We start from the raw sequence: 12,255 nt of genomic DNA on the forward strand, positions 1-12,255 counted from the left end.
CTGGTTAACTCAGTGTCTCCAATGGTTAGCGTGGGCTCCCAGTAGCCGCGGATGGGTACGGATTTTCCGTTCGTAGCAATAATGTTCAAGTAAGCCTTTGGAGGCTGGACTAGGGATGCTTTTCCTCGGCATTTCTCGAAGGCAGCACTCCGGAGGGTGGTCACTTGAGAGCCGGTATCAATTAAGGCCGGTAGGGTAACTCCATCGATGGTTACATGAACCATGGGGCGAGTCCCCACGAACCTGGGCATCCAGTTAGCATCTCGGGGACTTACAAGTTCATCCCTTGGAGGTCGTCCCTTAGCTCCAAGGGTTTGTCGTTTAACTGACGACAATCATTCTCTTCATGCCCATATTTATGGCAGTAGCTGCACCGCTGGCGGGGTTTCTTCTGACTCCAGGTGCTTAACGACTTCGCCTCTTTTGGGCGCTGCTTAGTCGGAGATTCACGAGGAGTAGCTGACCGTACCGGGTTCTCTGGAGGTTTCCTCCTCATAGCGGAGACAGTCACTTCCACCTGGGTCAACCGATCGAGGATTTTATGCAGGGTGTCCGCCAGATTAGAGACCTGTCCTGCTAAGTCAGCAACTTCCGTAGCCGCAGGAGTAGGTGATGTCGACTGCGTTGGATAGCAAGCTAGAGCAGATTCCTCCATTTCCACGGACTCAGGCTCTTTCTGCGGTCCAGTAGGCGGTCGGTCCCCTAATATGTCAATGGCAGTTTCCTTAAACTCAAGGAAGGAGGCCTGGGCATGTTGAGAAGAGATGATCTTTAGTTGACACCTTTGATTTCTATCAACAAGTCCATTAATAAATTGTTCCCTTAAGGTTTGATCAGAGGTTTCAGCGTCTTTGGGCTCAAGGCAGGTGATGGCCTTCCATGTCTCCTGTAGGGTGAGGGCAAAGTCTCGGAGGGACTCTTGGGGCTTCTGTCTTTTCCCGAAGAATTTCTGCTTCAACTCGGAGACAGTACACTTGTCAAAGGTGTTGCGTAGCCTATCAAGAATCTGGACCACATTCTGACACTGTTCTCGGGGCCAAGACTTGACTTCCCGGAGAGCGGGTCCTTTCAACTGCCCGATGAGGATGCCCACTTTCTGTTCCTCTGTGAACGGGAGCAAGGCGAAGGTGGCTAACAACTTGTCCCTGAATTCAGGGAGAGTATGTGCTTCTCCCTCGTAGTAGGGTAACCAGGGGGCCCCCAGATAGTAGGGCATAGTCAGCGGCATCATGGTGGGAGTCCCAGGGGCACTAGCTGTAGCAGGGCTGAAAGGACTCTCTGGAGGACTTAACATGCTCCGGTACCCTGAGGAGGGACCAGGGGACGGGACTTGCGCCAGTCCCGTATCTTCGTCCTGGGCGGACATGACTGGCCTAGCTGAGGGAAGTCTGTAGGGTTACACAATGTCCGTTGCTATGGGCGATGGCTAGAATGGGACGTGGGCACTTTAAGACACAGTCACTATTCCCTGGGAGGTGAGCCAATAACCTAGCGTCGGAAACAATCTCTACCCCCCTTTAACTTCCCCAGCGGTACTCACTCAGGATCAGCCGCGGTGACAGGACAGCTCCGGTACACGAAGGTCTCCGTTCCCGATGTCCGGCATGCAGCAGGGCTCAGTGATGCTCCGCGGTGTTCTCCAGTCGCAGGACACGTGCGCCGGAACTCCGGATGAGGCGCACACTGCTGGCAGGCTTCAGGCGCGGCCTGCGCCGAAATCCAGGATGGCCGATTAACCCTCTTCGTTGCCGGCCGCACACGCTCCAGCTCCTCCTCCACGGTGCTTCGCGCCACTCGCGCAGGGGGCGGAGCCTAGTGACGCCTCTGGAGTTCCCGCCAGTGAAGATTTGGCGGGCTTGAAATACTTGCTGCGCCACACGCCTCTGAGGTAAATGCTTCAGGCGCAGCAGTGCCGGATGTAGCAGAGCTGACACAGTTCTTGCAGGAATTAACCTCTTGAGTGCTGGAGCGGCGCTCGACAGCACATGGCAGCAGTATAAAGTTCAATGTAGAAACACACAAATACTTGGGCCTAAACCCGGATGGCAGCAGGGTTAGGCAGCATAGTCTTTTTCTTAATAAAGTACAGTCTTTAGTGCCAGGATAAGGCACAGAAGTATATATCCTGTGATTCGTGACGCCACTTGCAACATCCCCCACCGGGGCCTAGCCCTTGAGGTGCGGCCTGGAGACAGCCGGGGCCCGCGGTACCGGAGTGGCTGGCGGTTGCGGCCTAAGCACGCTATGGTCACGGTGCTTGGTACGGGGGGAACCGGAGGGCTGTCCTACAGCCTGGCAGGTCTCCAGCAGGGTGGTGTTGGCAAGAAAAGATGAGGGAGAGGCTGCTGTAGCGGATCTCCCTGGGGCAACCCCTTAATGTCCCGAGTGTGAGTCTCTGGGTGATGGACAGGGTGCCGGTGATGAAGGCAGCCGTATTAGCAGGGACCAGACGGAGACAGAAGTTGAAGAAAACAACTTACAGTTCTTTATTTGAACCGCAGGAACCGCAGCAAACGTGCCTTTAACAGGTAGGTATGGTGCCGAGATGTGAGTTGGAGGGAGCCTCAGGAGATAGTTCACCAGCCTGGATGTAGAGGGCAGGCTGGGAGGCAGCTGTGTCCTGGTAGGAAGCTTCAGCTTGTCCTGTAGGGCTTCAGGTATCACCTTCAAAGGTAAGATGATACCCCTTTTCCTCACTACACTAACTCTAGTCTAATGCTCCACTCTTCAGAGGCAGGGGCTAGGCTCTTCCTGCTCTGGTATGGGCTAGACAGAGATTACTCACTCACTCACTCACTGATTCTCCTAGGATTCCACACTAGAATAATCCTGAATCCTTACTAGAATAATCTAGTCTCTAGAACATTCCTGGCCAGAGGTTTTATTACCTCCCTTTGGTCAGGTGGTGGCTGCTCCTCCAATCACATCTCAGCTTACAGAGCACAGGATGTAACACATATCATTGGATAACAGCATCTGGCATTATACAAAATACTTAACTTCTGCCTTGCCAGGCAGGATTCACCACTGCAATACCCCTATGTCCTATCAGGACCATGTAGTGTAAGGTGATTACATGCAGGTGGGACGTATTCGCAAACCCTACCTCGCCATTGCATCGGCGAGGGTGTTGCACATCCCCATAGATTTATACGGCGCCCGGGCTCAGTACGGTGAGCACAATGTCTGCTCACCATTCCCTGCCTGCTAAAAAAGATAAGGCCTCCTCTATACTTAGCCAGAAGAACGGACATTAGAGCATGCGTGTGAGTGAATGTAGCCTGCGGGTAATGCCAGACATGGCGTTTTGAACCCGTTTTTGGTCCGTTTTTAAACAGTCCGCCCAAAAACGATAATTTCTTAATTAAGATAAATGGAAAAACCTGTCAAAAATGGATGCGTTTTCAAAAAATACATCCGTTTTTTGACGGACTGCTTAAAAACGGTCCAAAAATGAGTTCAAAACGCCACGTGTGGCATCACCCTAAGTGCAGTAGCAGGAACACGAATGTAGATGCACGTCACCTCCGGCCTCTAACTAAAAACAAAAGCCATAGGGGCGCATCATCTCCAACCTCTATATACAAACAGACGCCGGTAGTGACAAATGGCGGCGCGAGAGAACGGGAGCGGGGAGAGAGTTATGGGGACTCATCAATAACACATTTCTTTATTCCATTATGTCACGTTTTTGGTCCGTTTTAAAGCATCCGTTTTTGGTCTGTTTAAAAAAGCTTGCGTTTTTAAAACACATCCGTTTTTTGGCCATTTACCATGCATTTGGCTGCTTACGACCTGTTTATCTATTAACCCCTTAGGGCGCGTTCACACGTTGAGCTTTGGTTGCGTTTTCATTGTGTTTTAAAACGCATGACAACAGCTGAGGAGAGGTGATTTGCCTAATTACATTAATATTAAAATTTGTTAACACTATGTTAACGAATGCGTTAACATCATATTTACAGTGTGTTTTGTAAACACAAATGTTAACAGTAATGTAATTAGGCAAATCACCTCTCCTCATCTGTTGTCGTGCCAAACCGCAACTTGTGAACGCGCCCTTAAGGACGCAGGTTTTTTTTCGCTCATTTCTCGCTCTCCACCTTCAAAAATCCATAACTTTTTAATTTTTCCGTGTACAGAGCCCATTTTGATAGATCGAAAGCCACAAAAAGAACAGAGGCATGAAAAATAGATCAAGCAAATAATATCTTTATTAACCCCTTAACGCTCTGCGCCGTAGCTCTACGGCGCAGAGGTATAAGGGATGTATGAAGAGGGCTCACGGGCTGAGTCCTCTTCATACAGAGGTGGGGGTTTTTGCATTTTGCAAAAAACCCCCACCGCTAATAACCGCGGTCGGTGCTTGCACCGATCGCGGCTATTAACCCTCTCAACGGGCGCCGCCATCTTTTTTCCGATCGCTGCGCCCCGAACGTCATCGGGGGCCGGCGATCGGTTACCATGGTAGCCTCGGGTCTTCGTTTGACCCGAGGATACATGGCTTATGCAGGTTCGTTACAATGAGCCAGTGGCTCATTGTAATGTATGACCTGCAAAAATGCCATATATTGCAATACTGTAGTATAGCAGTATATGGTAGGAGCGATCTGACTATCTAGGGTTAATGTACCCTAGATGGTCTAAAAAATAGTGAAAAAAAAAAGAAAAAAAAGTTTAAATAATAAAAAAAATGTATAAAATATTAAAAGTTCAAATCACCCCCCTTTCCCTAGAACGGATATAAAACATAATAAACAGTAAAAATCACAAACATATTAGGTATCGCCGCGTCCCAAAATGCCCGATCTATCAAAATTTAAAAATGGTTACGGCCGGCGGTGACCTCCGAGGCGGGAAATGGCGCCCAAATGTCCGAAATGCGACTTTTACACCTTTTTACATAACATAAAAAATGAAATTAAAAAATGATCAAAATGTCACACAGACCTCAAAATGGTAGCAATTAAAACGTCGCCTCATTTCGCAAAAAACAGAGGCATCAAGCAAATAATATCTTTTTTAATAGAAAAATACACCACAAAACATGCTTAAAAACCTTTAAAAATTGTGAACGAAGTCAGAAATGAACGATATCCTCGGGAAAGTGCTGGACACATAATAATGTGCACTGTTCCCGGAACTTCAGCTCCCCCTACTGGCCACAATATAGTATACAACAATGTACAGAAACAAATATTATAAATGGTGAGCTATTATGTGTCCAGCACTTTCCCGAGGATGTCATTCATTTGTGACTTCGTTCACAATTTTTAAAGGTTTTTAAGCATGTTTTGTGGTGTATTTTTCTATTAATAAAGATATTATTTGCTTGATGCCTCTGTTCTTTTTGTGGCTTTTGATTACATATTTTGGCATGTTTTGATCAGTGGTTATTGTTGGGCAGTGCTGGTCCACCTCTTGTGTATATATTTTGATAGATCGGGCATTTTGGGATGCGATACTTAATGTGTTTGTGATTTTTACTGTTTATTATGTTTTATAACAGCTCTAGGGAAAGGGATTTTATAAATTTTTTATTTTAGAATTTCTTTTTTTCTCACCATTTCTTAGACCCTCTAGGGTACTTTAACCCTAGATGGTCCGATCGTTTGTATTGCAGTATATGGAGTTTTTGCATATGACTAATTATGAGCCACTGACGAATCTGCAGAAACCATGCAGCCTCGGGTCTGATGAAGACCCGAGGCTATTATGGCAACCGATCGCAACCCCCCCCCCCCCCGTGATGTTCGAGGGAGCGACGATTGGAAGAAACATGACACGCCCATGAGGCGCAATGTTGTAAGTGCCGCCGGTGAGCAAAGCGCATCTCTGTTATGAACGGACGCCTAGCGGTACGTGTGACCGCGGCCTAAGGGTGATGCCACACATGGTGTTTTGAAACCGTTTTTGGTCCATTTTTAAGCAATCCGTTTAAAAATGCATGTTTTTTTTTAAACCGCATTCGTTTTTGACAGGTTTTCCGAATTTGTGCAATAAAAAACGGACCAAAATGGTTTCAAAACGCCATGCGTGGGTACGTTCACATGATGCGTTATGTTGCATTTTTTGATGCGTTTTTGACAGCTTCAAAAGGGTTCAGGATTGATCACATGCTGAGGTTACATTGTCTTTCCGCTGCGTTTGAGGCCGCGGTCACACGATCCGCTAGGCGTCCGTTCATAACGCGACGCTAGCGCACAGGGGGCGGTCCTTGGCCCGACCGCACATGCGTTAACAGGGAAACGTATGCGATTGATAAGCCGATCGCATGCGTTTCCCTGTTAACGCATGTCCGTTCGGGCCCGAGGACCGCCCCCTGTGCGCTAGCGTCGCGTTATGAACGGACGCCTAGCGGATTGTGTGACCGCGGCCTGACATGTGATCAAGGCTTAAGCTTTAGGCTGCAGTCACACGTACCGCTAGGCGTCCGTTCCTCGGCCTGAACGCACATGTGTTTCCAGAGAAACGCCTGCGATCGGCTTATCAATCGCATGCGTTTCCCTGGAAACGCATGTGCGTTCGGGCCGAGGACCTCCCCCTGTGCGCTAGCGTCGCGTTATGACGGACGCCTAGCGGTATGTGTGACCGCGGCCTTAAATTAACGCAAAACACCGGCGGCCCGTTCCCGATCGCAGGTGTTTCCATAGAAACGCCGCTGCGATCGGGCCGAGGCCTGCCCCGATGGGCGCGACTTCATCTGCGTTTGCAAGCGCAGACAAAGCGCTACGTGTGGCGCCGGCCTTAGGGCGCATTCACACGTTGCGTTTTGGTTGCGTTTGAAACGCATTACAACAGCTGATGAGAGGTAATTTGCCTAATTACATTACCGTTTGTTAATGCAATGTTAACAAAACGCATGTGTTAACATATTGTTAACGCAGGCGTTAACATTGCGTTTACGATGCGTTTTGTAAATGTTAACAGTAACGTAATTAGGCAAATCACCTCTCCTCAGCTGTTGTATATGCGTTTCAAACTCAATGAAAACGTAGGTCAAAAAGCAATGGGTGAACGCGCCCTTAGGAATGCGTCGAAAACGCATAAAAAACGCGATGCAACGCGCCCTCAGTTATAATATAGACAGCGCAGTACCCAACACTACAGCCAGAGGGCGCCCCCTGCTACGCAGACCAATCAAGAGTAAAACGGGACTAGGCGAGGACTGAAAAAAACGTTGTTTTTTTTTAATACTTAATAGATTATTATAATGTGTGAAAACTGACAAAAATTACCGCTCCCCTGTAAATGAGTAAACTAAGTCATGAACACAGTGTCAGTCTCCGACGACTGTCCAATCCCAGCGCGGCAGCGTGTCACGTGACGCCGAGAGGAAAGGGCGGGAAGCGAAAAAAAAAAGGTCACGCGGTGCGGCCGGCGGGTAGTGACGTAGCTAAGCCCCGCCCTCTGTTGTCGTCCATTCATTCGGTGTGTGAGGACCGGGGAGAAGATGGTGGAGAAGGAGGAGGTGCTGATCAGTGAGGAGGAGGCCGCGCAGTATGACCGACAGATCCGCCTCTGGGGGCTGGAGGCTCAGAAGAGGTGATGCCACACCGGGGGGAGCTTTATCCATTACCATGTATCATGAAGTCAGCCATGATGGAACAGTGACTATGGGAGCAATCACACATCTCTAGAACAGGGGCTGCTCTCCCTTCTATAGGGGTTATGTCACGTGTCCCCCTGCCCCATACACATCTGGGATGAGGGAGGTCCCACTGCTTATTCTATAGAGTAATGGCTGCTGTTCTTCCTGGCCATATACGTTAAATATGATGACTGAGGGCACCCTTGTCCCGTATACAAATCGGTGACCAGCAGCGCCCTGTGAGTAATGTGACGTGGACACCTCTGTTGTATAATATCCATTCCCGTAAACCATGTTATCCATGGTCTCCCTCTTTCTAAAATCAACTTTCAAAATGATGCTAATGAGCCAAAGGGGCTGGGGGGGGGGGTTTGTTACAAAACCCCTCCAGTGAGAAACTTTACAGACTAGAGGGAGAGACAGCAATCCAAATCCTGCACGTTAGTTCATATAATTTGGTGCTCGCAGCCAGAGGTTCTGGTACATGAACCTGTAGTCCGGGACATCGATGGAGGAATTCATTGTGAATCGAAACATTGCGAATCTTATGCCTTCTATGTGAATAAAGCCTTCATTCTTTGGAATTCCTGGTGTGCTGTGGCTTCCTCCATCGATGTCCAAGCTTTACAGACTGTTACACTGTACAGGTGCCACCTCCACCCCCAACCACTGCTTGAGAGACAGTGTAAAAGCCTGTGAAGTTACAGCACAGAGGGGTTATGGTAACACTCCCAGAACCATTTTGGCTCTTTGGCATAAATTTAAAAGTTGATTTTAGAAGGAAGAAGGCCATGGATAATAAATGTAGGATTACCACAGTCACGGTGCCTGGATCTATGAGTGTCCTGGGTTATGATGCAGTTTGTTGCTAGATTTCCTTTAAAGGGGTTGGCCACATATAAGGGTCACTCTTGGTTTATAAAGTTGTCGACAAAACTTGTCGACATCCGCTTTTGGGACTTCCTGCACGTTCCTGTGGACTTAAGCCGGTGACACACGTGGTGCTTTTTTGCATTTTGGGTTTTTGGATAGTGTCTTAACTTTGCGTTTTCTCCCTTCTTTTATCTGCGTTTTCATGGCTCTTTTCAAAGCGGTTGCGTTTGTGGTCTGTGCTTTGAAACGTATGCGATTACATGCACAAGCAGCAGGGAGAACAAGATCAATGCGTTTTTACATAGGGGAGCCGGGGGAGTAGACACTGCACCTAGAGCCATTGCACAGGGGAGCCGGGGGATGTAGACACTGCACCTAGAGCCATTGCACAGGGGAGCCGGGGGATGTAGACACTGCACCTAGAGCCATTGCACAGGGGAGCCGGGGGATGTAGACACTGCACCTAGAGCCATTGCACAGGGGAGCGGGGGGAATAGACACTGCACCTAGAGCCATTGCACAGGGGAGCCGGGGGAGTACACCCTGCACCTAGAGCCATTGCACAGGGGAGCCGGGGGAGTACATCCTGCACCTAGAGCCATTGCACAGGGGAGCCGGGGGAGTAGACACTGCACCTAGAGCCATTGCACAGGGGAGCCGGGGGAGTAGACACTGCACCTAGAGCCATTGCACAGGGGAGCCGGGGGAGTACACCCTGCACCTAGAGCCATTGCACAGGGGAGCCGGGGGATGTAGACACTGCACCTAGAGCCATTGCACAGAGGAGCCGGGGGAGTACATCCTGCACCTAGAGCCATTGCACAGGGGAGCGGGGGGTGTAGACACTGCACCTAGAGCCATTGCACAGGGGAGCCGGGGGAGTAGACACTGCACCTAGAGCCATTGCACAGGGGAGCGGGGGGTGTAGACACTGCACCTAGAGCCATTGCACAGGGGAGCCGGGGGAGTAGACACTGCACCTAGAGCCATTGCACAGGGGAGCCGGGGGAGTAGACACTGCACCTAGAGCCATTGCACAGGGGAGCCGGGGGATGTAGACACTGCACCTAGAGCCATTGCACAGGGGAGCCGGGGGATGTAGACACTGCACCTAGAGCCATTGCACAGGGGAGCGGGGGGAATAGACACTGCACCTAGAGCCATTGCACAGGGGAGCCGGGGGAGTAGACACTGCACCTAGAGCCATTGCACAGGGGAGCCGGGGGAGTAGACACTGCACCTAGAGCCATTGCACAGGGGAGCCGGGGGAGTAGACACTGCACCTAGAGCCATTGCACAGGGGAGCCGGGGGAGTAGACACTGCACCTAGAGCCATTGCACAGGGGAGCCGGGGGAGTACATCCTGCACCTAGAGCCATTGCACAGGGGAGCCGGGGGAGTACATCCTGCACCTAGAGCCATTGCACAGGGGAGCCGGGGGAGTACATCCTGCACCTAGAGCCATTGCACAGGGGAGCCGGGGGAGTAGACACTGCACCTAGAGCCATTGCACAGGGGAGTCGGGGGAGTAGACACTGCACCTAGAGCCATTGCACAGGGGAGCCGGGGGAGTACATCCTGCACCTAGAGCCATTGCACAGGGGAGCCGGGGGAGTACACCCTGCACCTAGAGCCATTGCACAGGGGAGCCGGGGGAGTACATCCTGCACCTAGAGCCATTGCACAGGGGAGCCGGGGGAGTAGACACTGCACCTAGAGCCATTGCACAGGGGAGCCGGGGGAGTAGACACTGCACCTAGAGACATTGCACAGGGGAGCCGGGGGATGTAGACACTGCACCTAGAGCCATTGCACAGGGGAGCCGGGGGAGTACATCCTGCACCTAGAGCCATTGCACAGGGGAGCCGGGGGAGTACATCCTGCACCTAGAGCCATTGCACAGGGGAGCCGGGGGAGTAGACACTGCACCTAGAGCCATTGCACAGGGGAGCCGGGGGAGTAGACACTGCACCTAGAGCCATTGCACAGGGGAGCCGGGGGAGTACATCCTGCACCTAGAGCCATTGCACAGGGGAGCGGGGGGTGTAGACACTGCACCTAGAGCCATTGCACAGGGGAGCGGGGGGTGTAGACACTGCACCTAGAGCCATTGCACAGGGGAGCCGGGGGAGTAGACACTGCACCTAGAGCCATTGCACAGGGGAGCCGGGGGAGTACATCCTGCACCTAGAGCCATTGCACAGGGGAGCCGGGGGAGTACATCCTGCACCTAGAGCCATTGCACAGGGGAGCCGGGGGAGTAGACACTGCACCTAGAGCCATTGCACAGGGGAGCCGGGGGAGTAGACACTGCACCTAGAGCCATTGCACAGGGGAGCCGGGGGAGTACATCCTGCACCTAGAGCCATTGCACAGGGGAGCCGGGGGAGTACATCCTGCACCTAGAGCCATTGCACAGGGGAGCCGGGGGAGTACATCCTGCACCTAGAGCCATTGCACAGGGGAGCCGGGGGAGTAGACACTGCACCTAGAGCCATTGCACAGGGGAGCCGGGGGAGTAGACACTGCACCTAGAGCCATTGCACAGGGGAGCCGGGGGAGTACATCCTGCACCTAGAGCCATTGCACAGGGGAGCGGGGGGTGTAGACACTGCACCTAGAGCCATTGCACAGGGGAGCGGGGGGTGTAGACACTGCACCTAGAGCCATTGCACAGGGGAGCCGGGGGAGTAGACACTGCACCTAGAGCCATTGCACAGGGGAGCCGGGGGAGTACATCCTGCACCTAGAGCCATTGCACAGGGGAGCCGGGGGAGTACATCCTGCACCTAGAGCCATTGCACAGGGGAGCCGGGGGAGTAGACACTGCACCTAGAGCCATTGCACAGGGGAGCCGGGGGTGTAGACACTGCACCTAGAGCCATTGCACAGGGGAGCCGGGGGAGTAGACACTGCACCTAGAGCCATTGCACAGGGGAGCCGGGGGAGTAGACACTGCACCTAGAGCCATTGCACAGGGGAGCCGGGGGAGTAGACACTGCACCTAGAGCCATTGCACAGGGGAGCCGGGGGAGTAGACACTGCACCTAGAGCCATTGCACAGGGGAGCCGGGGGAGTAGACACTGCACCTAGAGCCATTGCACAGGGGAGCGGGGGGTGTAGACACTGCACCTAGAGCCCATGTGCATGGGAGGAGGCGGGGGAGTACATCCTGCACCTAGAGCCATTGCACAGGGGAGCCGGGGGAGTACACCCTGCACCTAGAGCCATTGCACAGGGGAGCGGGGGGTGTAGACACTGCACCTAGAGCCATTGCACAGGGGAGCCGGGGGAGTAGACACTGCACCTAGAGCCATTGCACAGGGGAGCCGGGGGAGTAGACACTGCACCTAGAGCCATTGCACAGGGGAGCCGGGGGAGTAGACACTGCACCTAGAGCCATTGCACAGGGGAGCCGGGGGAGTAGACACTGCACCTAGAGCCATTGCACAGGGGAGCCGGGGGAGTAGACACTGCACCTAGAGCCATTGCACAGGGGAGCCGGGGGAGTAGACACTGCACCTAGAGCCATTGCACAGGGGAGCCGGGGGAGTAGACACTGCACCTAGAGCCATTGCACAGGGGAGCCGGGGGAGTAGACACTGCACCTAGAGCCATTGCACAGGGGAGCGGGGGGTGTAGACACTGCACCTAGAGCCCATGTGCATGGGAGGAGGCGGGGGAGTACATCCTGCACCTAGAGCCATTGCACAGGGGAGCCGGGGGAGTACATCCTGCACCTAGAGCCATTGCACAGGGGAGCCGGGGGAGTACATCCTGCACCTGGAGC

General features: G+C 52.5%; 1 protein-coding gene across 1 annotated transcript in view; it reads left to right on the forward strand.

The window, feature by feature from the left end:
* The first annotated feature begins 7,364 nt into the window (after positions 1 to 7,364).
* The window catches only part of SAE1 (SUMO1 activating enzyme subunit 1), a 28,752-nt gene continuing 23,861 nt past the window's right edge, over positions 7,365 to 12,255 (forward strand). The window contains exon 1 of the mRNA XM_072123293.1: positions 7,365 to 7,545. Within this exon, the coding sequence (XP_071979394.1) occupies positions 7,454 to 7,545 (92 nt within the window). The 5' untranslated portion in view covers positions 7,365 to 7,453. The remainder of the gene's footprint in view (positions 7,546 to 12,255) is intronic.

The sequence above is a fragment of the Engystomops pustulosus genome, chromosome 9, assembly GCF_040894005.1.
Source record: "Engystomops pustulosus chromosome 9, aEngPut4.maternal, whole genome shotgun sequence".
Lineage (NCBI taxonomy): Eukaryota > Metazoa > Chordata > Amphibia > Anura > Leptodactylidae > Engystomops > Engystomops pustulosus.